The 23,624-nt window shown below is 47.5% G+C and overlaps 2 protein-coding genes across 2 annotated transcripts in view; both read right to left on the reverse strand.

The window, feature by feature from the left end:
- NBR1 (NBR1 autophagy cargo receptor) overlaps window positions 1-10,363 on the reverse strand; it is a 51,425-nt gene extending 41,062 nt beyond the window's left edge. The window contains exon 1 of the mRNA XM_052700295.1: window positions 10,360-10,363. The gene's annotated coding sequence lies outside the window, so the exon portion shown is untranslated. The remainder of the gene's footprint in view (window positions 1-10,359) is intronic.
- RND2 (Rho family GTPase 2) lies at window positions 9,065-22,798 on the reverse strand. The gene is made up of 5 exons (XM_052700303.1): window positions 22,634-22,798; window positions 22,455-22,542; window positions 13,016-13,125; window positions 10,883-11,017; window positions 9,065-10,466 (listed from the first exon to the last, which is right to left on the reverse strand). Exons 1-5 carry the CDS (start codon window positions 22,733-22,735, stop codon window positions 10,218-10,220), a joined length of 684 nt encoding a protein of 227 aa, XP_052556263.1. The 5' UTR covers window positions 22,736-22,798; the 3' UTR covers window positions 9,065-10,217.
- Window positions 22,799-23,624: the final 826 nt, after the last annotated feature.

The following is a 23,624-nucleotide window of genomic DNA, read 5'->3' on the forward strand; positions in this document are numbered from 1 at the left end:
GGGGTAATTAAGCATCACAGTAAAAAAAAAATATATATATTGCTCAGTAGTTGTTCAAAGCTCTTTGCATTTGGTAATATTGGATTTTGATGCTGGATTCTAATGCTCTTCAAAGGGAGCTTCTGGCTGTTAAGAGAACAAAGCAGCAGATTTCTTCCTGAAATTTTGAATTTAAAATGCTTGTGCAGTGCCTCTAATGCTTTTCTCCTTACCGTACCAGGTGTTTTACATGGAGAGAGGTGAGACTCAGCCATATTGATGCTACTTTTACTTTTTTTTCCTCTTTTCTTGCTCAGAACTCTAAAATGCTGGAGTCTAGATTGTAGCTACTGCTACAGCAGCTACAGCTGCTGCAATGGGAAACACCTGTGTGGCTGGGCTTTTACAGGCTGATCTGTGGGGAGGGTCCATATGCTAGAAATGCTAGTTGGGTTTGTTTAACTTGAAGAAGACTACAGCAGCAGAGGATAGTGAATATAATTGAGAATCCCCACCGATACACCTCCAAGTTTATCTAAGTTTTTACTACAAGCTCAGTTTGCAAGAGGGGACTGGGGTACTGCTTCCTCCACCTCTGGCTGTCATCCTACGGGTAGGTTGTCAGCGGTAAATGTTTGCTGGAGAGCACTGTTGTACTCACAATATGTAGTGGACAGCTGTTTTTGTTTAAAAGAAAGGTGAATGAGCGACTTGCTTTCCCTGCTACAATGTAGAGATTTATAAAAGTATTTACTAGCAGAGCCTTGAGGTCATTACAGATTGTAAATAAGATTCTTTAAGGTTTGCTCTGAAAAAAATATCAAAGTTGCAAGTTCATTTACTGTATGTATGAGGCAAAAGAAGGTGAAATCAATGGCTGGGATTCCCACAGCAGGCTCTGCTCAAGGCTTCCTGAAGCATCTTTCTTTCTCGCTTAAAGTTGTAAAGAAGAGGAGCTTTTTATCTTGTGATTCCTGCCTTGTAGCTTCACTTTGTGATTTTTGTTTGAAAGAGGGCTTTAATGCAAAAGCATGTCCTTAATGCATGGAGACTCTGTGTTAGCTACCTCCTCTCTTGGGATGGCTGCTTGCTGCTCCTGGCTCAGAACTGGAGAGGATTTGTGTGACACAGGACTTGCAGAAGGAAAGCTGGGTGGGCTCCAGCAGGGCTGCAGCACTGTCTGGATGGGATCCTGCTCTGTATAGCCCCACAGAGGAGCAACCATTCACGAGACTTCCTTGATTTGTGGAGAGTCCCTGGGAATGCAGACTGGCTTGTTTTGAGGTAGATATTTGTCCAACAAGGGTATTTTTTTTGCAACTTTGTTCTGCTGCTACAGGCAGTCTTCTGTGTCCGTGCCTCTTATTTGGAAAAGTGTTCCTTCTGAATTCTGTGAAGTTACGCATATTTGAGTACCTGACCTACTAATACTGTGGATGAGCAGTAATGACTACATGTACAACTTTTTGCTAAACTTGATTATTCTTAAAAAGCTTCAGTGTGCATTAGGATCCATACACAAAGGATTATTTCCTTGTAGATCTGAAGCCATTCTGAGCAGCTTATTCATGGATGCAATTAGAACGCTTGTCTGACTTGTCACTAGAGTTAATGGTAAATCAAATAAATATTCAGTGTCTTCCTATAGTTACTATTGGTGTTTTGTTGAATTATTTTTGTCTTGGGTCTGACAGTTTTATTATGCTGATATTCTGAAAACTTTTGCATAAGCATAATAATTTGTGTGGTGAATGCTTGTGAATTCACCAGGCTCACTGGATGCAAGCTGAGGCTGAGAAGGACAGGGTTCTGTCCTCTCCCTTCATTTTGCAAGGTGTGTGCTTTCTTTCCTTCAGATTCATATTGTTGTCCAGGGACTGCAAACAGGCTCTTCAGGGCTTGTGCAGCAATAGCTCTGTGTGAGTTGTATTACATGTCTGTCAAGGCTTATGATATAAATATTTGGCTTGTATCAAAATGGAATATGCTGAAGAAGAGTTTGCTGTAACGATTGTTTGGGGTCTTTGCTATTGAGCAAGAAAAGAGTTTTCCTTTTCTCCATGTGGATTGTTCCTTGTGCTGCCCGTGTGATTCCAAGGCCACTATGATAGAAAATGCAGCCAATGTTTAAAGCCTGGTGGAGTCTTGGCTCCCTTTCCCAGAAGTAATGGGCTTGATTTTTAGAAGTGACTTCAGACTATTCTACATGTTCTCTTCCTTGTGCTGCTGAGCACAGCCATACTAAGGTTTTTCTGTGAGGTCAGTGTGTTACACAGAGGTTTGTGTGGTGTGTCCTGTGATTAATACTGCTCTTGGGAGCTGAAAAGGAGGGGGAACGAAAGCTGATTTGTCTGTCTCTTTAGCCAGGCAACCATATGTGCATCTGTTCAAGTGTGTGCTGGCAACACTAATCAAAGTGCTGCTGGCACAGCGCTGCTCAACAAGCCCTCCGTTTTCCTGTAGCAGCCAATTATTTTGCTGATTGCCACACAGTTCTCCTACAGACCACTGCCCTCTAAATATTTATTTGACTCTGGCAACCAGCATGCAGGGGCTGCAGTTTGTCCTGTCTCAGTCCCACAGCAAGTCCAAAAGGCAACTAGTGAAAGAGTGAAGGGAACGCCTAGAGGGATGAGCAAATCTCATGCACGTGCTAACTTCTTTAACCATATTAGTTCCACAAGTAGAGGATGTGTGAACTCCTTTGTCCTGGCTCCCCATGGAGACTCCTTAGTGGGACATAAGTGCTAGCTAGAGGGTGGGAACAGGTTGCACATCACCTTGCCCTTCAGGCAAAAGGAGCCTCATTAGCCTCAGCTCCAATGTCAAAGCCCCGTGCTTGGCTAGCCTGTGTGCTGTCCTGCTGTTCTACATATTAACACACTCAGAAGGAGGAAATTCTTGTCTGCATCTCTCACGTTATCTTTCTTGTCTGACTGTCTCTGTGCCTCTCTCTCCCCCCTTTCTGCAGAAATAAATCAAAGTCCAAGATGTCTTCATGCAGCACAGGCATCACAGCAAGGCTTGGTTCGTGCAGCCTCCCAGGGCCAGTGCCTGGCATGCTGCTGCTTGCCAGAATAAACGAATGTAATTACCTGTGTTAATATTTAGCCCATGAAGTCATCGGCATTTGTATTTATTCATTTATATAAATGAAACAAGCTTCCCAGGGCACTGCTGCCATTGTGTTCCTTCCTCAGATACCCATTTGCCATTTAGAATGCATACACTTCACTTAATTATGATAGGCTAATTGATTAAAGGAAATAACATGATTAATTGACAGTTGTAGATATCACTTGGATTCAGAGTATGCACATAAAAATGACAAGTGATTCACTTGTAATTCAATTTTTACCTCGGAAAAAGGGTTCATTTACTAGATGTGGGGGTTTTGAGCACTTTATTGGAACAGTTCAATGGAAAAACAAAACAACAAAAAAGAAACAGGGAATGAGAGGCTCTGAAAACTTCACTGAAAAGCAAAGCAACAGCACTGACTGAACTACAGTATCTCCTGTGTGCACTTCTCTTGGCCTCTGATGCACACCCTGAACTAGGCAGTTCCTTCTCAACTGATCCATTAGCTTTGACTGCGAAAGATTTATAGTTCTGGTCAGAGAGAGTTGAGAACACTGTCAGATTCTTGCATCAGTTCTTCCCATCCATATACACACCCACATTGCAACCCTGTGCTGCAACGCTCAGGTTGCAGTAGTGCTTAGCAACCTGGAAAAAGGTGTAGGGCAAGAAAGCAGAGCACCAGGACTCCTGCAAGGTGCTAACAAACACCAGGTGATCCTTGAGCCACACAAGCTGTGAGTGAAGCAGGTAAAGTCCTTCCAGGGTGGACTCAACATTTAATGGGACCTGAGAGTTCAGACAGGGCTCTGAGTACTGTTAGGATGCAAGAAACATGCAGCTGTTCTTTCCCCTTCAGTCCCTGAAGCTATGCACTAGATTTGAAGGGCCTTCATGAGGAAATAATGACTCTTGGAAGACATTCATAGAAGATCTCAGAGGACTGGGTCACTGTGTTGAAACTCAAAAGCAGAATTTGGTTACCCCAATGCCAGATGTTGTTGATCAGCCCTTTGCAATGTCCAGTACTAAAAATATACAGTGCTTGATGCCCAGAGTTGACCTGAGTATGACAGTGTAGCTGAGTCTGCACAGCCAAAGCCGGGACTAGAAAACATGTTCAAGGAGCTACTTCGGTGGAAGGAGCAGCTAGAGCCACTATATTTCATGTTTTCCATCTCCCAGAGGATCCAGATCTTACTAGGTAAGTGGAACAAAACCCAAGCAAGTTAGAAGTCTTTGTATATAGAATTATATACATTTATTTTTCCATATTCCATTGGGAGCTTCCAGAGCAGCTAGCCATCTCACCTTCCACTCATGCAACCATGGTGACACCAATGCTTCCACTGATTGCATTTGAACCATTTACTGGCTGGATTCTTGTCCCCAGCTCTTCAGTAGCTCAAGGATAATAAACTCTTCTGTGGCTCCAGCTTCTGAATGAATGCTTCTTCAATATGGGGAACAAAACAGCAAATGCACAAACATCTTGGCAGGGGTGGGATTCAAGTCTATTCTGCACAACCTGTCTTTCTCACCCTAACAGATAACTGGCTGATCCCTGAGTCCTGCTGTTCCCCTGGAGAGCAGCTGGCTTTTTATTTCCCTACTTGGCATCTTCTGGCAGTGGAAAGCATTGGCTGTCACAGATATTGGTTGTGGAAGCCCCTAGCATCAAAAGTGAGTGCGAAGAGTGGGAGCTCCTGCAATTCCCATCTCCTGAGAACTCCAAGAACTGTGGTGATGTGGTACAGAGGAACATGGTTTAGTGGGCATGATAGGGATGAGCTGGAGTTGAACTTTGTGATCTTAGAGGTCTTTTCAAGCCTTGATGATTCTAAGACTCTTCCTGGAGAACTTTCCTACTGCCAGATGGAATAGAAACATTTTATTTCCAAAAGTGATTTTGACATTTCTAACATGAGTATTAAATTGCTACTGGTCAGTTAGAGACTTAAACCCAGCTGGGCTATGGTGGGAAGGTTAAGGTCCAGCTCTAACAGCTGCATGGTAAGCATTCATCTGGCACAAAACTGGAGGAAGCTGAGATCATCATGAGAGTATCTGATAATCTCACAGATAAATACATGAATAGACACATATGTAGCGTGTAGTCAAATGCTGCTCTGCTCAGTATACTTAGTAATTATCTCAATGATCAATAATCTATGTCAGAATTCTCTTTGATTTAGCACAGTTTCCAGCTACAACAACAAGCAGCACCCTATTCCTGGCAGATACCAGCTCCATTCTCACTTGTAAGGCATGAAAAGCAACATTTCCTGAACTTGCAAGAGCTTTGTAAGGATAAATTCATAGTTTTGTGATAGACCACAGGAAACCTGTGACAATACCTGTGATTTGGATGAATACAGGAGGAAGCTGCCTACTTAGCAGGGGAGTTTTGGGTCTCTCCATGTTCCCCTTGCTCCAGGCGCTTCTCTCTTCAGAATAAGAAAAAAGACTTTTCTTCCTGTTTTCATTTTATCTAGGAAGTAGAAAGGGGGCATGCAGATGTCCTTTTCTGGTGATCTTGCCAATAAGAAGCCTATGCAGGTAATAGGCAGCTTTATCAAAGCTTTGGGATCTCTTTATCCCTAAATAAGCAGAATGCAGCTAGGGTAAAAGAGAAAGATGTTTGCGCAGGCTCCAGCAGCCTGAATAACTTGGTTGTCAGCTGTACTGTGAGATGGGGAAAAGAAGGGCTAGAGGCTCCCTGATGGCTTTGCTTGCTGTGGGCAAAGGACTTACCACAGCTCTGCCACGTCCCAGGTGCTGCAGCAGCTCACCCTGACCCACTTGCTCTCAGCATGCAGGAGTTCCTGTGTTCTGCTGTGGATGTAAATCCACAAAGCCCTGCACAAAAGCAGAGAGAAGAGTCCTCCCTCTGGCACAGAGGCACAGCTCTGGGAAGCTGCTTGGCAGGCTGTCCTTTTTCCCTGGTGACACCAGGGGTGCAGCAAGAATGCTGATTTCTTCATGCTAATTAGCTGGGGCAGCCTGGGCTTAGCGGCTGCAGACAATGGTGTTGTTGTGAATGAGGCCAGTGCACACAAATGCACTTTTCTCAGCACATGAGATAACTCAGCAGCCTTTGTAAAGCAAGAGTCAAGTGCTCCTCCTGGGCTGGAAGCCTGTTACCAGAACCAAGGAGCTAGGGGGGGACCAGCAGCTTCCTTTCTAGGCTTGGCATCATTTGGAAGAATTGGAAGGGTTTTTGTTTTTCTTGGTGGTGTTAAGAACCTTTGACTTACCTGTCCATCAGTACCTCTAGGAGCAAGGTAACAGATCTGTCTGTGCTGATTCAGAATGATGTTAATTGGAAGAGACCATTCACCCTGTCCCACCAGGCAGGAGCAGACCATCAGGGTTCAGCTAAAGCAGCCTAAAAGTTCCAATCCTATGTACAGATGTAAAAGAGGGTTATTTATGGGGAAAGTACCTATTGACGGATGCCCAAAGGAAAAAAACAGAAAACACATTCATCCTCTTTTTTTCCATCTACTCCCATACATACATATATAAAAAGTCTCCCTAATTGCTCACAGGCAGGCTGCTGGTTGAGTGAGGAGCAGGGACCCAGTAGCAGCTTTGTTTGGGCTCTTCTGTGTCTGTGGGTCTTCCTTCCTCCTATCTATCTATCTATCTATCTATCTATCTATCTATCTATCTATCTATCTATCTCCTCTCTACTTCTTTTGATTTTGCTTCCTGTTTCAGCATGCTTATTCCTCTTTAGAGATGGAGAGGGAGGGAGAGAGGCTCCTTTGAGGTCTGTTTAAATGAACCACTGTGGGAGGCCAACTATTCTTTATAGTCCATCAAGCCTGAGGAGAAGCGACTGCCAGAATATTAAGCTGCGTGCTGAACGGTGACTGCAAAAAGCAGCCCTCTCAGGAGGGGATGAGGACACTCTTGTCCAGAATTTGATCCCACTCTGAAGTCAGAAGCCCAAACTTTCAAAGATGACTTCAAACAGTTGATGTGGGCCGTATAAAGGCATAACAGATGCACGCTTCAGGTTTGCTTAGGCTGTGGTGCAACATCGACGTTTGAATTTGCATTAGATTTTAGCAAGTTGCAAGTGTATTTCCATGTTTAGCTCAGCTCTGGCAAGAGTTGCAGCTGAACTCTGGTCCTGTTCACTCTGGCAGAATGCATACATCTTGGCTGCTTCATGCTTTTTCATTGTAGTCTTTTTTGTGGGTTTGTGGTTGTTTTTTTGTTTTTTGTTTTGGGTTTTTTTTTTTTTGGTCTGTTCTAGAAGCAGCTGGTCACCAATTACTTTCATTCCAATATTATTTTCGTACCACTTGTTTCCAGCTAGTTGGATCTATGCTGAACAGCATAGCAAAAATGATATTTCCCTTCAGTATGGAAATTAAATGAATCCACAAAACAAAAGTTTTCAACAAAAGGTTCTACCATTTTCCTGGAACTCCTTCTATACATAGAATCACAGCATGGTTGGATTAGAAAGGACCTCACAGCCCACCTCAGCCTCAACCCCTACTGTAGGTTGCCTGTTGCCCACCAGATCAGGCTGCAAAAGCAAGCATCAGTATAAATGTATTCACAGTCGCTTGCCTGGTGACTTTTGCAGTGCTCCAGAAAGAAGGTGTCTACAGACAGCAGCAGTACTGCAGGAGTTAAGCAGTTCAGGCTCCTGGAAAATGCTCCGTAAACCCCATAAATGCTCTCTTTTCTGATTGCTGCTCTGCTACCACTTGCATTTTCTCTTCCTTGCTGACTCGTGGTGTCAGGCCCTTTGTTGCTGCCTGCTTTTCACCTCTTTAGCCCTGCCTGCTGGCAGGCAGCTCAGCACATCTCCGGTTCACCTGGGGATCCCCTCCTAAATGCCAGTTTATGTTCAGTCCTGTCCCTGTGAGCCCTGACACCTGGGATGTGGCTGCTGCCATCAGAGCCTCCAGAGCACCAGGCTGTTTCACAGGCGTGAGGACAGCCCTTGTACCCCACCATGATGCTTCTGGCACCAAGTGGCAGATGCCCCAAGCATGTGGAGATACCTTGGTTATTGTGCCAAGGAAGGTAGATTCAGTGAATGCTGACAACAGTTCCATTCTCCTGGAAACCACTTCCTTAAAGGTCAGCCATCCAAAATACCTTTGGCTGTCTTGATTTCTGCATCTGAGCCACTCACAGCAGCAGCATTGGTCACATGCCTGTAAGAAAGGAGCCTGATGATGGAAAATGAGGCTGTAAGGTTTTATCCCCACAGGCTTTAATGTCTCTGCTTTGCCTCACCCGTGGATCCAGCTCAGCTACTTTATGATAAATGTTCTTGGAGGCTATTTCAGTTGCCTCAGTCTCCTGAGAGGCATTCGCTGGCATTAATTCTGATGGATTCTTGCAAACTAATGCTGGGACATGTCTTTACACTGCCACAATCCATCCCCAAAGGCCTTCTTTAGCAGCCATAGCCTGGGAAGTGCAGTGCACAGGAAGAAAATCACCTGCAGCAGCAAGTGAAACAGCTGTGGCTGCAGCAAAGTAAACAAAGCCACTGGGCCAAGCTGAGTTCCACACAGCAGCCCAGAAACACTGAGAGCTCCACAGTTTCGTAGGGAGCCACCAGGCAGCTTAGCTGTTCCAGTTTCCTAAGAAGTCTTTGTGATGCAGATGAAGCCTGAGCTCTGTACAGGACAGGAGATACAAAATATTAGGTGAAAGCCATCTTCACTTGAAGCTAGGAATACAGTGAGCATGAGGACATCTCATATCAGCTGAGATTGGTGGATCAGGCACAGACAAGCTGCAAGTGCTGCCTATTATTGAATGAGTCAGGATGGAATGAGAGGTTATTCAAGGAAGATGTTTCGACTCCAAAATGAATACATGCAGCTAAGGCCTCTCTGTTTTCTGCTCAAGTGTGCATGAATGTATGTCAGGAGTTAGAGTGAGCCATGAGGACACAAACAGAAACTAGGTGGTAAGGTATTTTGAAAAGATGACTATTAAAAATGAACAGTCAAGCACTGTGCTTTTTCCAACAATGTTTATTTCTTTTCTGTAGCTCATCGACACAGCTGGATCTGGCAACGGAACAGACTTTTTTTTTTTCCATAAAGTGTCTACGTGTCATTAGATCAAGGCTAACACTGTTGTTAAAGGCATTTAGAGAGGGTAGCAGCAGAAGCAATGAGAGGTGTTGGCAGCAGGCTGTACCGCCATACAAAATAGCCAGGGAGCACCTTTCTTCCCACTGCTGCAGTGGATTCAGGGTGCAGAGACACATTTAATCCTTTTTGTGTCTTGTACCAGACAAACACAGCATCATGGAACACAATCTGCAGTTCAACATGGGTGGAGGAGAGGACATGGAGAGTGATTGCAGTCTGCTTTTCAGGACACTGTGTGCCTGGAGGTGCAGCTGCCTGTGGCAGTGAGCAACCTGATGAGGATCCAGGCTGGCAGAAGCTGGGCACAAGCTCTTGAGTGACATTTGCTTGCTGAAGGGAACCACAATTTTCAGGATGCATCTATGGGGACAGACCTTGCAGCCAGATCTGCTCTGTTGGTTTTGGAATAGAATTCAAGTATCTGAAGTACCGTGAGAAAAGCTACCTATCTATAGTCACCTCAGGAGGTGATCAGCATGGTGCTTATCAGGTTATACTTCCTCCCTAGGGTGCTTTCTTGGTGGCTTGCCATCCAGTCCAACCACAGATAGCAAACAGCTCAAATAATGCTTTTCTTCTAAAGGCAGATTGGAAGAGGACTTTCTCCCAGTCATTCTGCTGCTTGCAGTTCCCCCCTCTCCCAGCCTCCAGCCCAGGTCCCACCACCGTATGTCACCCAGAGGCTGGGCCATGGGGACAGGAGAATGGCATGCATGCAGCATCACTCTTTCGTGCTTTGTTTCATCCAACCGTAGACCTTCCAGCGACTGAATGCTTCTCTGTCAAGTGGTTCCTTTCTCCCAAGCAATCAGCACCGCAGCAGCTGACCCAGAGATCTTGGCAGTACAGGGTGCCTCCTGCACCCCAGTTTGCAGCTGGGACCTTTGCTCAGCCCTACAGACTAAGAAAGGCTTCAGAAAGGCAAGCTGGCTCCTACAGCCAGCACCATGCCCTGGTCTTGGCCAGTTACTGTACAAAATGGACAACACACATATGTTATTTACAGACTGTTTTTCACATGATGGAACAGCTCTTGGCTCGGTCTTTCCTGATCTCCGTGTCATTTAGTAAGTTCGTCCTGCTGGGCATCTGTGATGCCCGCTTCAGTCCCCGTTTGGAGTTGGAGCGCTTCAGGTTCTTGTGTATCCTGTTGACCGAGGCAAGGGTGGTAACATGGAAGACATCCCGCACGCTGTCCTCTGACACCTTGGAGGAGCACTCAGCGTAGGCCACTGCCCCAATCTGCCGTGCCAGAGCACTGCCCTGAGACCCAGAGATTGGGGAAGGAAGGAGGAATGAGGTTAGGACAGAACAACTGCAGCTGCATCAGAGTCTGCGACCCTGTGCTGGTGACTGCAGCAGCTCCCAGCAGTTCCCAGCCTGTGTCTTTGTCTCCACCCCAGCTATGCCCAACAAGGAGGTGCAGAAACACACTCATTCTACTTTAGTCAGTCCAAGTTATTAAGCTGGGCATCTCCACTAGCTTTAGCGAAAGGCTTCCTGGCTGCAAACCAGGAGGTGGTTCAGCAGAGCACTGCCAATGTGCCCAGGGCAGGGGAGAAGAGTGCTGCAAGCTCAGAGTACCTGAGCCAAGATCTGGTCAGCTTCAGACCAATACCAGTGCTGCTGAGCTAGCTTATCTGAGGAGGTGCAGGAGGAAAGCAGCTACCAAAACCCACCTGCTCATGTGTCACTGGGATGAGGCGCTGCTTGGAAAGCTCCCGCAGCGTGTTCAGGTCTGTCCGCATGTCCAGCTTGCAGCCCACCAACACGATCTTCGCATTGGGGCAGAACTCCTGAGTCTCCCCTTGCCACTGCAGCGAAGACAAGAGAGAGAAGGTGCACAGCTGTGCCAGAAGCTGTGTGACAATGGACAGCCTACAAAAGGGTCAAGGTTGGAGCTACAAAGTTCAGCTGGGGTTCACCAGAGCTGCTCCCTGGAACCATAACAATACGTTGCCTTTGCCTTGGAAGCCTTCCATGGGAGGATTTTCCAAACTGGAGTCACAGCTGTTTGGAAGCCAATTAGCTCTTCCTTAACAACTGCCACAGGCAATGATAAAAATGGTTGGAGTGCCTCTCAGATTAACTTTTTGCTCACTTGGTCCAGATATACCCTGCAAACATGCTGCATTCAAGTTGCTGTCGCCTGCAAGACTGAAGGAAGGAAAGAAGGCCAGGTCAAGCATGCACTTTCTTCACTAATAGTACCTTTCAGAGCTTCAAAAAAGCTTCAATATGCAGTGAGGTATCTGCAATGGTAAGTAAACCCATTGACGGGGGCAGGAGAGACCTGCACAGCCCCAGCAGTGTGCCAGCACCCTGAGCACCCATTTAGTGCTTCTGGAGCAGCAAGCAGATGACAAATAGAGATTCCCACTGGCTGAAGATGTCTCTTGGTACAAGCAGTTCTGCTATACTGGCTGACAGTTAGGCATACACCTCAGGCAATTAGAAGGGAAGAAAACCCAACCCACAGCCCAGTTTCCAGAACCTAGTGGGGAAAGGAAGCGCCAGCAATGACACAAGTTTCATTGAATATCAGAACAAAAACAACTGCAAATTATGAGGAAAAAAATGGTGTTTTCCAGCTGGAGATATACTCCACTCTGTGTTCTACAGATCCCTTTCCTGCTGCGGAATTTATCTACCAGGACCCCCTCTGCCACCAGAAACAGCCATAAAACGAGGATGCTGCAGTTCATTTGGAGCAGAAATCCAAACACCCAAATTTATCCAAAGGATGGAAATCCCTGCCAAGATGGTGCTACTGGGCCAGTTTTCTGCACTATGACCCACTTCTCCCATGCCTGACAATATGTGGGGAGCTCAAGGTTTTCAGAATCATCAAGCTTTGTCAGAACAGAGGTGCCATTTTGTGAAAACCCACTTTATGGAAAATTAAAACCTGCTTCCATCCTTTTGAGTGGCTCCTTCCTTTCAATTGTACATGCTGTGAAGACAAGCCAGGTAGCAGAAGGGCAACAATAATAAAGATTTCCTCTGCTGAATTTGCATCTTTGCCTACAGCTTGAATAGAGAATGTTATTCTCCTTACTTGCCTGGTATCAGAAGAAGCTAAATCCTATTTCAACTTCATGGTATCTTAGGAATGTGACTTACCTCCATAGGCTGTAAGCCTGCACCAGAGGAAACAAGGCATCTGCTCAGAGGCACTTAAGAAATACCATGTGACGCAGGGATTAAAAGTTGTTTTATCAAACAGACACCGCTAGCAGCACTGAAAGTATCTGTGCAGCCACGCAGGAAAGACCTTGCAGTGAGCAAAGCAGGCTCACATGGGGAGCAGACAGACACTGATAAATCCCAACCCCAGCTAATTATTGATGGGCTTGCATCTCATTAAGGTACAAGAGATTTGCTTGTGTTATTACCCTGTTATCATGAGCAGCAGATGCTTCCAATCCCCATTAAAGACTTCTGTCCCCTGAGCTGGGTGCTGGGAGCTGTCTTGGAGCTCAACTAAGCCCTTGACTGAGCTACCTGGAGGGCTTTTGTTCCCTTGCCAAAACACTGGAGCCCCCTGCTGACATGAGAAACACAACAGATGCCTTACATCTCTCCGTTCCCATGTTTGCATGTGTGCAAAAAGGCAGACCAACAGAAGCACTGCATACTGCAGTGAGCTGCATCACTCATGGTACTCCTTGCAGTCAAAGAAATATCTTGCTTTCTGCTAAAGATCAAGGGCAACTGCAGCAGGCAAACTCTAGCCAAGGGAGCTTTTGGCCCTAATGGCAGCAGTAGGGGATGCAGGGCTCCATCCCAGCCCAAACACCCTGGGCACTCACCTTCTTGAGCACACTGTCCAAGGTTTCTGGGCGGCTGATATCAAAGCAGATGAGCACGGCATCTGAGTCTGGGTATGCCAATGGACGGACATTATCATAATAGGCTGAGCCTGCAGAGAGAAAAGCAGTCAGCAGAAATTCTCATCCATGGGCTGCTTGACGCCTGTTGGGGCAGGTGAGGAGCCTCAGCTGTCTCTGTAAGTCCATAGTTCCAGCAAGAATTGGGACATGGCCACATGTGAGCATCTAGCAAGCAAGAGGTGGTAAACTGTGCTGTTGGGCATGCTGGATATCTACAGGATGGGGAGCTTGGAAGGGTTGCCATGCTTGCACATGAATCCATCACTTGTCATACAGTTGCTGTGCTCCTAACAGTTGGAAGGTGTAGTTGAGAGAAGGCAGGTCATGAGCAGGGCTACTGCTGTGTTTGAATCTTCTCGGTATCTTTTTACATAGGAGCTTGCTCACAACAATTGTGAGAATTTAAGATAGGTAAAAAAAAGAACTTTCTGCTCTGGATTTATGCTGGGAAAAGTCAGATTCTTTTTGTTTGCTTGTGCATAAAAGATGTGCAAGGATTTGGTGAACAAGTTCTGAATTGGAAGAAATGATGCTGCATTCTGCAGGATTTCCCAGGGAGTAGAATATAGCCCGGGTGAAATCCTGCACAGCTCTGCCATATACACATATCCATGTCTGTATGTACAACCCCTCAGTGTGAATTTCAGATGTTAAAGCCATCATCCCATAATGTTTTTGTTTGAAGTGTATTCTGTATGAAACGCCCCACTAAGCAGTAATGGAACAATCAGTTTGTTGCTGCTTAAAAAACATTTGTTTCAGTTTTGTATTTGGCCTCACAATGGCTTAAGCTTCCTGGAGAGGTGAGAAGCAGCTGTTTATTTATGAAAAAGGGAAGCAGAGATGCCATCCATTGTTCAGTCTGCCTCCTTGGAAGCAGGATGCGGGCACAGGGGATGCTCCACACCACTCACAGAGCAGGCATGCCAGCACCCCATGTGCCTTTGGGTTCGCAGCAAAGTCAGCTCCAGGGACATTCTGCTGCTGCAGTCCCCACAGACACGAGTGAGAAAAAATACAGCACAGTTTTTTGTCCCTGTAAAGTCAGTGGAATGAGAAACAGCTGGCATCCAGCATGGCAGAAACAGACTGTGACCTCTGCAGAGTCCAGCCCTCTTTGTAGAGGGAAAGTCATGCTTTGTGCGTGGAGTCAGTGTCTGGGGTGCCTGGACCAGCGTGGGGACAGGAGATGCAGGCTGGGGCACAGCAAACCCTGGAGATCTCTGACCCTGCTTCAAGCTAAGAATGCTTCATCTTCTGTTGGACAGAGCTGGCCCCATGAGCAGTCCCATCTTACGAGTGACTCAGTGCTTTTGTTGGCAGCACCCAGCTCTGCAGCACCAAGCTGCCCTTCAGACCAAGCTTACATTCTCGTTCCAGATGCAGGTTTGCCTAAAGGGATTCAAGACTCAGCACTGATCTGCATGCTCAGATGTGTCAGACCCTTTATCAGAACTGTGCCCTTCCCATGCACAGCTGCCCCAGGCAGGTGGGAGGGAAGCACTTCCATGTACATCCTCTCCCAGTTGCTCCTCCACTTCACATAAACACTGCAGATAAATCTGACCTCCTCCCAGCCCGGGAATGCTCCTTTTGTAGAGATTGGTTTTGGCTCCTTTCAGCTCAGACATTGCTACAGCAAGCTGTATCGTAGCAACCTGCTGCTTTCTCCAGCACGTCACAGACTGCACTGGCAGAGCACACAGTGCAGCAGAGTGCAGCCAGCACGGTTGGTCACCACCCATCCCACAAACCCCTAGCCTGGTGTCAGGACACAGTTGGGCAGCTGCTGAGATGGCAAAAGGAAGGGAAGGATTATCTGCCCCAGGTCAAGAGCATCATTTTGTTAATGAGATCAAAATTGCCTCTGTATGCTCTAACTTTCTGCTACTAGCTCCAAGGGGCAGGAATGGTCCCGACCACATCGGTAGCTCTGCTCACTGACAGCTGATCAACACCAATGTCTTCCTGAAGTTCCTTCCCAGTCTAAGAGACTAACAGTCAGAGTGCCCAGCAGTGCTGTGCGCCAGACTTACATCATCCCCAGCTTTCTCTCTGATGAATCAGGATATTCTCTTTGGTTGATCATTCTAATTTTTGAATCTGTTATTTTTTGATGAGGGCAAAACACAAACATCCCAATTCCCTCAGGTCCAGATCTCTGGATTTGTGGGTTCTGAGTGCTCAGTACCTTTCAGCCATTCCTGCAAGGCACCCTAGAGCCCCAAACACTGGCACCTCCAAGCACACATGCACTTAAGACTTGCACTACTGTAGATCCAGCCTTCCTGTTCTGCGTGAATTGTTCTCCAACTTGGCACTCAGGTCTGCAAGAAACAGGACCTAGTACATTTGTTTGTGATTGAAGAGAGAAAACTGGAGCAAGCCAAATGCCAAAAACAAATAAAAATAAAATTCACATTGTTGTTATCTGAAATTCAGAGGTTGGGACCACTGTCCCTAGCACTGGGACAGTGATGCTGCTCTCAGGCAGATGATGCAGTAGAGGGCAAAAAAGGAATTCAGCTTCAGGGAACATTTGAGAGCAGCAGTTAAATAGCCCCAAGGGTCAAGCCACATCCCTTTGTCCTCCTGCTGGCAGACTATGAAATGAATTGTTATTCTGTGGTCCCCATACTCAACTCAGCTTGAGCATAGGGAACTTGTGGAAGCAGGCAGGACATGGGTTTGTCACAGTAGCTCCCTGGTGGAAGATAGAACAGGATGCAGCTTCATGAAGTGACCAAGCACAGAACATGGACCCTGTGTGGGGCAGCCAAATCCCCACCGCTGTCTCCTCACACACGACAAACCCTCCAGGACACCTGCAGCAAGTGGACTGCCCCAATAAGGTGTTTTTTGGGGCCCATCACTTGCTTACGAGGACCCACCAGTACAGTTTCTTTCCTTGGGACATCTGGAGTGCTTTGCAAAAGCAGCATTTGAAGAGCAATGGCTCTGTGTGCCTGATGTACAACAGACAAGGATATACAAACACTCTTCTTGTTCCCTGAATCGTTAATGCTGTTGGGCTTTATAAACAGGAGGCCTGGAAATTAAATGGACTTGGCTTCCCAGGCTAAAACTGTGCACACTGAGGAGACAACACGAATTCAGTGACTAACTGGACAGTGTGAAATTGGACAAATTGGACCCTTTCTCCTGAAAGCAAGACAGCGGCTGGTTCTGTTTGGGAAGGATGAAGTACAGCGTGGTTCCTGAGCTGCCCACAGGTCCCCAAGAAGTGGGGCTCAATGGCCAAGGGTCCCTGAGGATAATGCAGATCCCACTGATATTAAAAAAAGAACACATTTCTGACACTAACACTGCGCTTGTTAGAGTCCAGTGCAGTGCAATGACAAGTGAAAGAGACAGGAATTTAAGCACTGGAGACAAAAGCCAAGATATAATGACAGCACTGACAGCACCATGATCTGAAGCCAGGCTTTGACCACCTGGAGGTCAAGGATCTGAATGCAGCAGCAATTAGTGACAATAGAGACTGAAGAGAGAGCAAAGCAGACCAAGAGAGACAAACAGCTACGATCAGCTAAAGGTGGCATGGCAGGCTGATAAAGTGCCCTGCTGTCCCTCATCAGAACCGAGGTCTCCCAAGTTGCAGCAGTAATACAGCAAGGCGAGGCCAATGATGGTTTCCTTCCTGGAGCATCCATTTCCATTACAGCCAGAGTTTTCACTGCTGCATCCCCTTCAGATTTCAGAAACCCCTTTAAAGGCAGAAACAGAGATTGTGACCTCCTCACAATCTGGAGTATGGCCAAGCCTCACAATGGGGGTTCCACAAGCAGCAGGATTGGGGTCAACAGGTGAGCTTGCCCTGGAACAAAGCCCTTCCTGCCAGAGGAAGGTGGCCCAAAGAGGAGATGAGGCATCCAACCCAAGCTGGAATCCTAGAATGGTTTGGGTTGGAAAGGAGCTTTAAGATCATCTAGTTCCAACCCCCCTGCTATAGGCAGGGATACCTCCCTCTAGACCAGGCTCCAACCCCCATCCAGCCTGGCCTTGAATGCTTCCAGGGAGAGGGCATCCACAACCTCACTGGGAAACCTCTTCCAGTGTCTCATCACCCTCACAGTGAAGAATTTCTTATAAAATGTTCCTCCATAGCTTTCCTGTAGGCCCCTTCCAGGCAATGGAAGGCCACTGTAAGATCTCCTCGGAGCCTTCTCTTCTCCAGGCTGAAGAGCCCCAGCTCTCTCAGCCTGTCCCTCTGAGCTCTCCAATCATTTTTGCGTCCCTCCTCTGGACCTGCTCCAACAACTCCATGTCTGTCTTGTGCTGGCAGCTCCAGAACTGGACACAAAACTCCAGGAAGAGGGAGACAAAAAGCAGCAGAGGGAATTCCATAGTGTAGTCCTCTGAGCCCCAGCACTCTGACACAGCATTTCTGATACTGAATTGTGACCTGTCTATTACATGTGCAACATGACTGCAAAGCCCAGCAGTTCAGGAAAGGAGCAAACTATTCCATGACACAGAGCAAGCAATCATCTGGAAAGTGCATGACTGAAACAACAGCTAATCAGCTTGGACAATTAACCTCTGCTCCTAATTCTTGTGATGTGCATTAAAAAACACCACTAAACTGCTAAGCAGCCTAGCTGCCATGTCTCTGAATGGACATGATCAAGATGAAGGGAATGTTTGCAGTTTGCAGGGGCTGAGGTGGCATCCTGGGCTCCTCTCCCCAATGACAGGGAGGCAGCTCTCTGAAGAAGCCCCTAATAGCAACCCTAGGGTAGCATCACTGAGCCCTTGAAGCGGGAGCACAGCCTTAGTGCCTGGTGGGGCTCTACTCAAGGGTGCTAACAATCACACCCATGGCAGCTGACAAGGGAGGCAAACAGGAACCAGAAGTCCCTTCCAGGCACTTTTGCCACATCACAAGGGCAGTTGGCATTGCCTCAACCTGTTTGTCATCGTTTTATTGGGTGTAAAAAGGACTAGGAGTGGCAACCAATTCCCACAGACCTCTGACTTTGAGGAACATATTTGTGGGTTGAGTGAGCACAAATTATCTTTATGCAATGCTACACATTTCCAGTTTGCTGTGCACAAGCAGCAGCTTTCTCCTTGGCTGCTTGCCCACCAGACAAGGTTTCTCCCCACAGGGAAAGCTGGATCTGCACGCCCATGAAGTTTAATTGCATACTGGTCTAATACATAGGATCTAGGGCAAGAGGAAAGCTGTACCCAGGTCTCTTCTGTAGGGCTGGTGGCATGGCACCAACCAGCTCCTCTGGACATCTTCCTGCCACAAAGTACTGCAGGACCACCCTAGGCACAGTGAGGGGCACCTAGGTGCCAGGTGGGCAGAAAGGCAAAGCCATCATGCTCAGAGGATGGGGTGAGAGTCCCTTCCTACAGGGATTTTCAGCAGTTGCATTACATGATTGCCTGGCTAAGGAGCTGCTGCTTGATGGGTGTCTGGGGCACAAGGGACACCCCCAAGACATACAGGGAGAGCAGCGGCTTCTGTACCATGCAGCACCTACATCATGCCCAGTCTGACATACCCCAGGGACACTGGTGTCCTGTCCACTCCTCTCACATCATGTCAGGTCTCTCCAGATCCAATCTCCACCCAGTCCAGGATATGCATTTCTGCAGCAGATCTTTCAACTTCTGTCTGACTGGTTCCTGACCTGCCTAAGAACGTGACCCAGCTACACATATTTTCAGGCTTAACTATGTCTTTGTGCTGAGGCAAAAGACAAGTATGCCAGTTCGAGGCTCCCAGCCTCAACAGGGAGCATGGGAGGCACTATTTTGGTATGGAAAGGGTAGCTCCACATTCTTCTCTGCTTCAAAGCACATGGGAAGAGGCAGCCATTGCAATCCCAGAGCTGCGTGCTGGGAATCCCCAGCCCCAGCATCAATGGAGATGCCATTGCTAAACTCAGCCCCTTTCAGCTCCCTAATCTCATCAACATTCCTGGGTAGTTCCCCTAATGAAGAGACTGTTATCAGAGCCTGTTGGTTCCCACACAGCCATACTGTTTGCTGAGCACAGTCAAAGAGGGAGGCAGGGAGGGATTTGCACTTTACAATGTTATTCTTGTTTTGAAAGCGAATCTGCTTATCAGACACAAGTCCCTGCAAAAGGCTGGCAGCCACACAACTCCCCTGCTGCGAGCTGCAGTGCAGAGCAGACAGCAGTGCAGAGCCAAGGACCAGCTTGGGTTCTGTGTGGGCAGAAAAGTCCTCTCCAGCAACTTTGGAAGATGGCAATGAGCACACACACGGTGCAGTGCCATTCCTGGGCGTTCCCGTAAGCCACAAGTACAGACATCCCATAGCCGGCAGCTCTGCTCTACACCAGGGAAACAAAAGGTAGACTAACTCACAAGGGGAATTAACCTGCTGCATTGCTGAGAAGCCAGATTGCCCATTATGACTACATACCCTTCCCACCATTGAAGCACAGGAATCCAACTCGTCTGCGCTGTGTAAAGCATGATGAATGGTCACAACATCAGCCAGCAGGCTGTACAGAATGGAAACTCTTTCATGTGGGTGCCATGCAGCAGCACTGGTTGTCCAGGAGGCATCCAGCCCTTTGGGAGCAGCCCCGACCAGCCAGCAGGCATTCCATCAGGCTAGTGTTTCCCCACACCGCTGCCCTGCAGAGAAGTTGTTTCTGTGCCAAGGACGTTTGACCAAAGGGGGAACTGGCCTAAATGAGAATAGAAAGAGCAGCAAACAGGACATCCTCCACTAAGGAGCAGAGCACAGCAGCTGCCCCATCTCCTCTGCACCTTGCTCTCACACACAAAGATATCAAATGTTTTTTAATGGAGGCTTTAGGAAATAGCACATAGTGGAAATGGAAGGATGGGACATTCCTATTGCACTGTAAAATGGCACCTGAAGGAATTTCAGCTTTGCACTGTGCATGGAGGTGGGACTGAGTTAAATAGAGGCAAATCCAAAATGCAGGCAGTACTGAGAGACCAGGCTCATAGATGGCTCCCTTTTTTCCTTAACAGGCATCTGGATCAAAGGCATTTCAGTGAGCACAGAGGGCCTGTATTTGCCCTGAAGGACTCAGTACTGCTAAGCCTCCAGCTGTCTTTCAGCCTTGGAAAAACTAATCACGGGTTACAAGATACTTAAAGGAAATCCAAGGTCCCAATACAGTGTGGGAGCTCCCATCATCCCTGCCCACAGTATGGCAGTGTTTCTCTAACTACATTTACTGCCTGCCCACCATCTGCTAATACCAGAGGAGGCGCCAATTCACACCTAAAGGCTGTATTTCCCAAGTTCCCCACAGCAGCTAGTGCTACATATCCAGGGAGCAGACAACACCCCAACATGGGCAGGGATTACTGAGAAGAGCTAGCAGCAGCCAGGCAGGCTGGGATCCCTGCAGCAGGTTTTCCAGGGCAACTGCCCTTCACTGGTGCCCATAGAAGGATGATGCTATGAGCATCTGTGGAGACACTCACCACTCTCACAGCTGACTTCAGTCCCTGTCCAGGTTTGTCTGCTGATTTTTGGAGGAGACCTTCAGCTTCAGTCACTTAACTAAGAGATGGAAAGCATTTAAGACATAAAAGAGGGAAGCACATTTCCAGCATCTCCCTTCCTGCTCCTGCTAGGATGAGTTCAACACTAACAAGTCCCTGCCCACAAAGCTGCTTAAAAGAGGTGGCAGGTAATGCAGAGACAAGGGAAAGTGCACACAGCACCTGTCATATGCAATAGGAGGGCAATCAGGCACTCAACCCCTTCAGCTCAGTTGGTTCCATTTGCTATTGCGCAAAACTTTCTACCAAAAGCTGTTCACAAGTGTCTCTGAAGTGGAAATACAGCAGCAGCTTGCAGTCTGTAGCTCAAAATGTCAGTTTGATTACTAGAAAAAATTGCTACGTATTGCTTTGCAGGACTGTTTACTGACATACAGCTTTTGGGTATTTCAAATGAAAGCTGCAAAAGGAGGCAATTTATCTGGAAAACTATCCACTGAACTCTATCTACAACGAAGTTCTTAAAAAGAGAGAAAAAAAATCAAAGTCCATTTCCTCTTGGCTGTAAAGATAAGCACTAGACAGACTCATATCTTTTGTTGAAAATGATAAAAATGAATGTATGGCAACATCAAATGCAGGTACCAGGTGTATATACACAGATTTAAAGCCATTTTATCATGTTATTTTCTTTTAACATTTGTAAGACCAAAGCCAAATATTCCAGAGAGTTCCTAAAAAAAGCCCCACACAGTGCACTAAGCGTGCTTCCACACACTCCAGAGGTGAAGTTTTTCTCATCAAATGCAGACACTCAGAGCAAAGCTGCTGAGCATCAAACAAAAACAACACAACCAGTCCTTTCCAATCAGCTGCATAAGTTCTCAGTTTGGAAACCCCCGAGGCTCACAACTCAGCAGGCAAAAGACCCCTGTTTGTTTCAGGACATAAAAATTTCCAAAAGCAAAGTCTGCCAGGTTGGGAAGCCTCCAGTAGAAGCTCAGTAAACATTTTACAACTTAAAGGTCGTCCAAAAATCAGTAAAGTCACTGCTCAAAATAGAGCTCTGCTGATCCTACAGCTGTAACCTGATGGATGTAAAATTATAGTGAGGAATTTGAGTGCACAAGACCTAAAACTGTCTAATCATGTTTTAATTTACTTTTACTCTTGAGCACTAAGAAGAGTCAAAAAATTATGGGGAAAGACCATCAGCAAGTCCATTATGTATGTACACCACTAGAGCCCAGCATTCAGTTCTGCTATGAATACGCAGCAGTCCAAAAAGGTTGTCAGAGGTAAATTAAAGGATGCACATAACCTTTGCTAGATGCCAATATTTTTATTAGCTTTGCATCAAGCAGTTCACTTACAGCTCATGTCTTCCCAGAGAGGCAGCATGAAGTTTGAAAAGGGTTTTGGAGGGCTGAAATGTGCCCAGGGTTCCCTGCAGCATCAAAACTGAGAATGCAGATGAAAAGGCAAAACCAAACCAAAACATAAAAAAAACCAAAGCAGCCCAGAAACTCTCCTGGAGTGAGTGATGAAAGGACAGCATATTCCCACAGCACATTCCTCTCCAAGGTGAGGTCTCCCATCTCGGCTTGCTTCCCCATTCCTTCCCAGCCTCATCTCAAGCCCCAGAACTGGTTTTGTTGGTGCTCTGCTGCATCTCATACATGGTCAAGGCTGAGATGCACCGACATGCAGTCAGCACCAAAACGATGTGCAGAGCCCCAAGGCCGGAGGAGAGAAAGCCGCAAAATCCAGCGCAAAGATACCGAGAAGGGATTTCAGCGTTTGATGCCCGCTGCGGATCCCACAGAGGCCGCATCGAGACCCACCGCGTCCCTCCCCGAGCCCACCTGAGGTGTCCCACATGTTGAGCTCAGTGCGCTGCTTGTCGATCTCGAAGCTGGCCGTGTAGTTCTCGAAAACGGTGGGCACGTAGCTCTGGGTAGGGAGAAGGGAGGTGAGCCGAGCCGAGCCGAGCCGAGCCGAGCCGCGCCGCGCCTCCGGCCGCCCCCCGCCGCCCCCCGCACACCTCCGGGTAGCAGTCCTTGGCGAAGACGTGGAGCAGTGCCGTCTTGCCGCACTGCGTGTCCCCCACCACCACGATCTTGCAACGAGCCAGGTGTCCCTCCATGGTGCGGGGCCGCGCCGGCAGCGCCGCCGCTTTACCGGGACCAGCGCTCGCAATGGCCGCGCCCCCGGCCCTGACGGCACCAACAGGAGCTGGAGCTGGGCAGGGCCACCCGGCCACCTCCGCCCCCGGCCGCCTCTCGGCTTCGGGAACGGCTGCCCGCCCCTCGCCAGGCTGCCTTCGTCCGTTGATCCCCGCGATGCAGCGCAGGAAGAGGCTCTGGCGTTACCGAGAAGCCCACTTCAGGCTCCGTCACCTCTTTCTGCCGATCCAGACTCCTGCTGCTGCACATCCTGTCCGTCTGTCCCCCCACCTCTCCCTCTAGCTTTCAGCAACAATAAAAATGTGTGTTTTTTTTCCTACCCATAAAATCTAGCAGGCAAAGGGGGCCCAATCCATGCCCCAGCTGGTGCTGAACATCGCAGATGTCAAAAATCACACTGCCAAGGAGGTGAAGGTAGGGCATCACTTCAGGCCAAGTGGGTGAGGAGCAAGAACGGTCAGCGGTTTATCATGCCTCTTGCAGCAACAGTGTCCAGCTTCCCACCTGGGCCTTCTAGCTCTGGCACACGTAAAGAACTGTGACTTTTTCCTGTGCAGAATATCAGCAAAAATGGGAGCACACAGCATTTTAGCTGGCTCTGCACAAGTCTTAAAAATCATGTCCGTCTGATGCACACAGCCATGTTACGTGGGCAGAGACAGGAAGCTTGTCATCTGCCCAAGAGCACTGGCTGCACAGCAGCAACCAGTTCTGTGTTCCATTTCTCCCTGGTTATGAACAATGCAAATTACAGGCAGTGTTTTTAATTAGCAAAATCATGAAAAAGGAAAGGTTCCTTTCCTGCTGATACATGTCATCCTGCAGAAAGATTTACCATAAGTGCAAATC

The sequence above is a fragment of the Tympanuchus pallidicinctus genome, unplaced genomic scaffold, assembly GCF_026119805.1.
Source record: "Tympanuchus pallidicinctus isolate F22 unplaced genomic scaffold, pur_lepc_1.0 scaffold39, whole genome shotgun sequence".
Taxonomy (NCBI): Eukaryota; Metazoa; Chordata; class Aves; order Galliformes; family Phasianidae; genus Tympanuchus; species Tympanuchus pallidicinctus.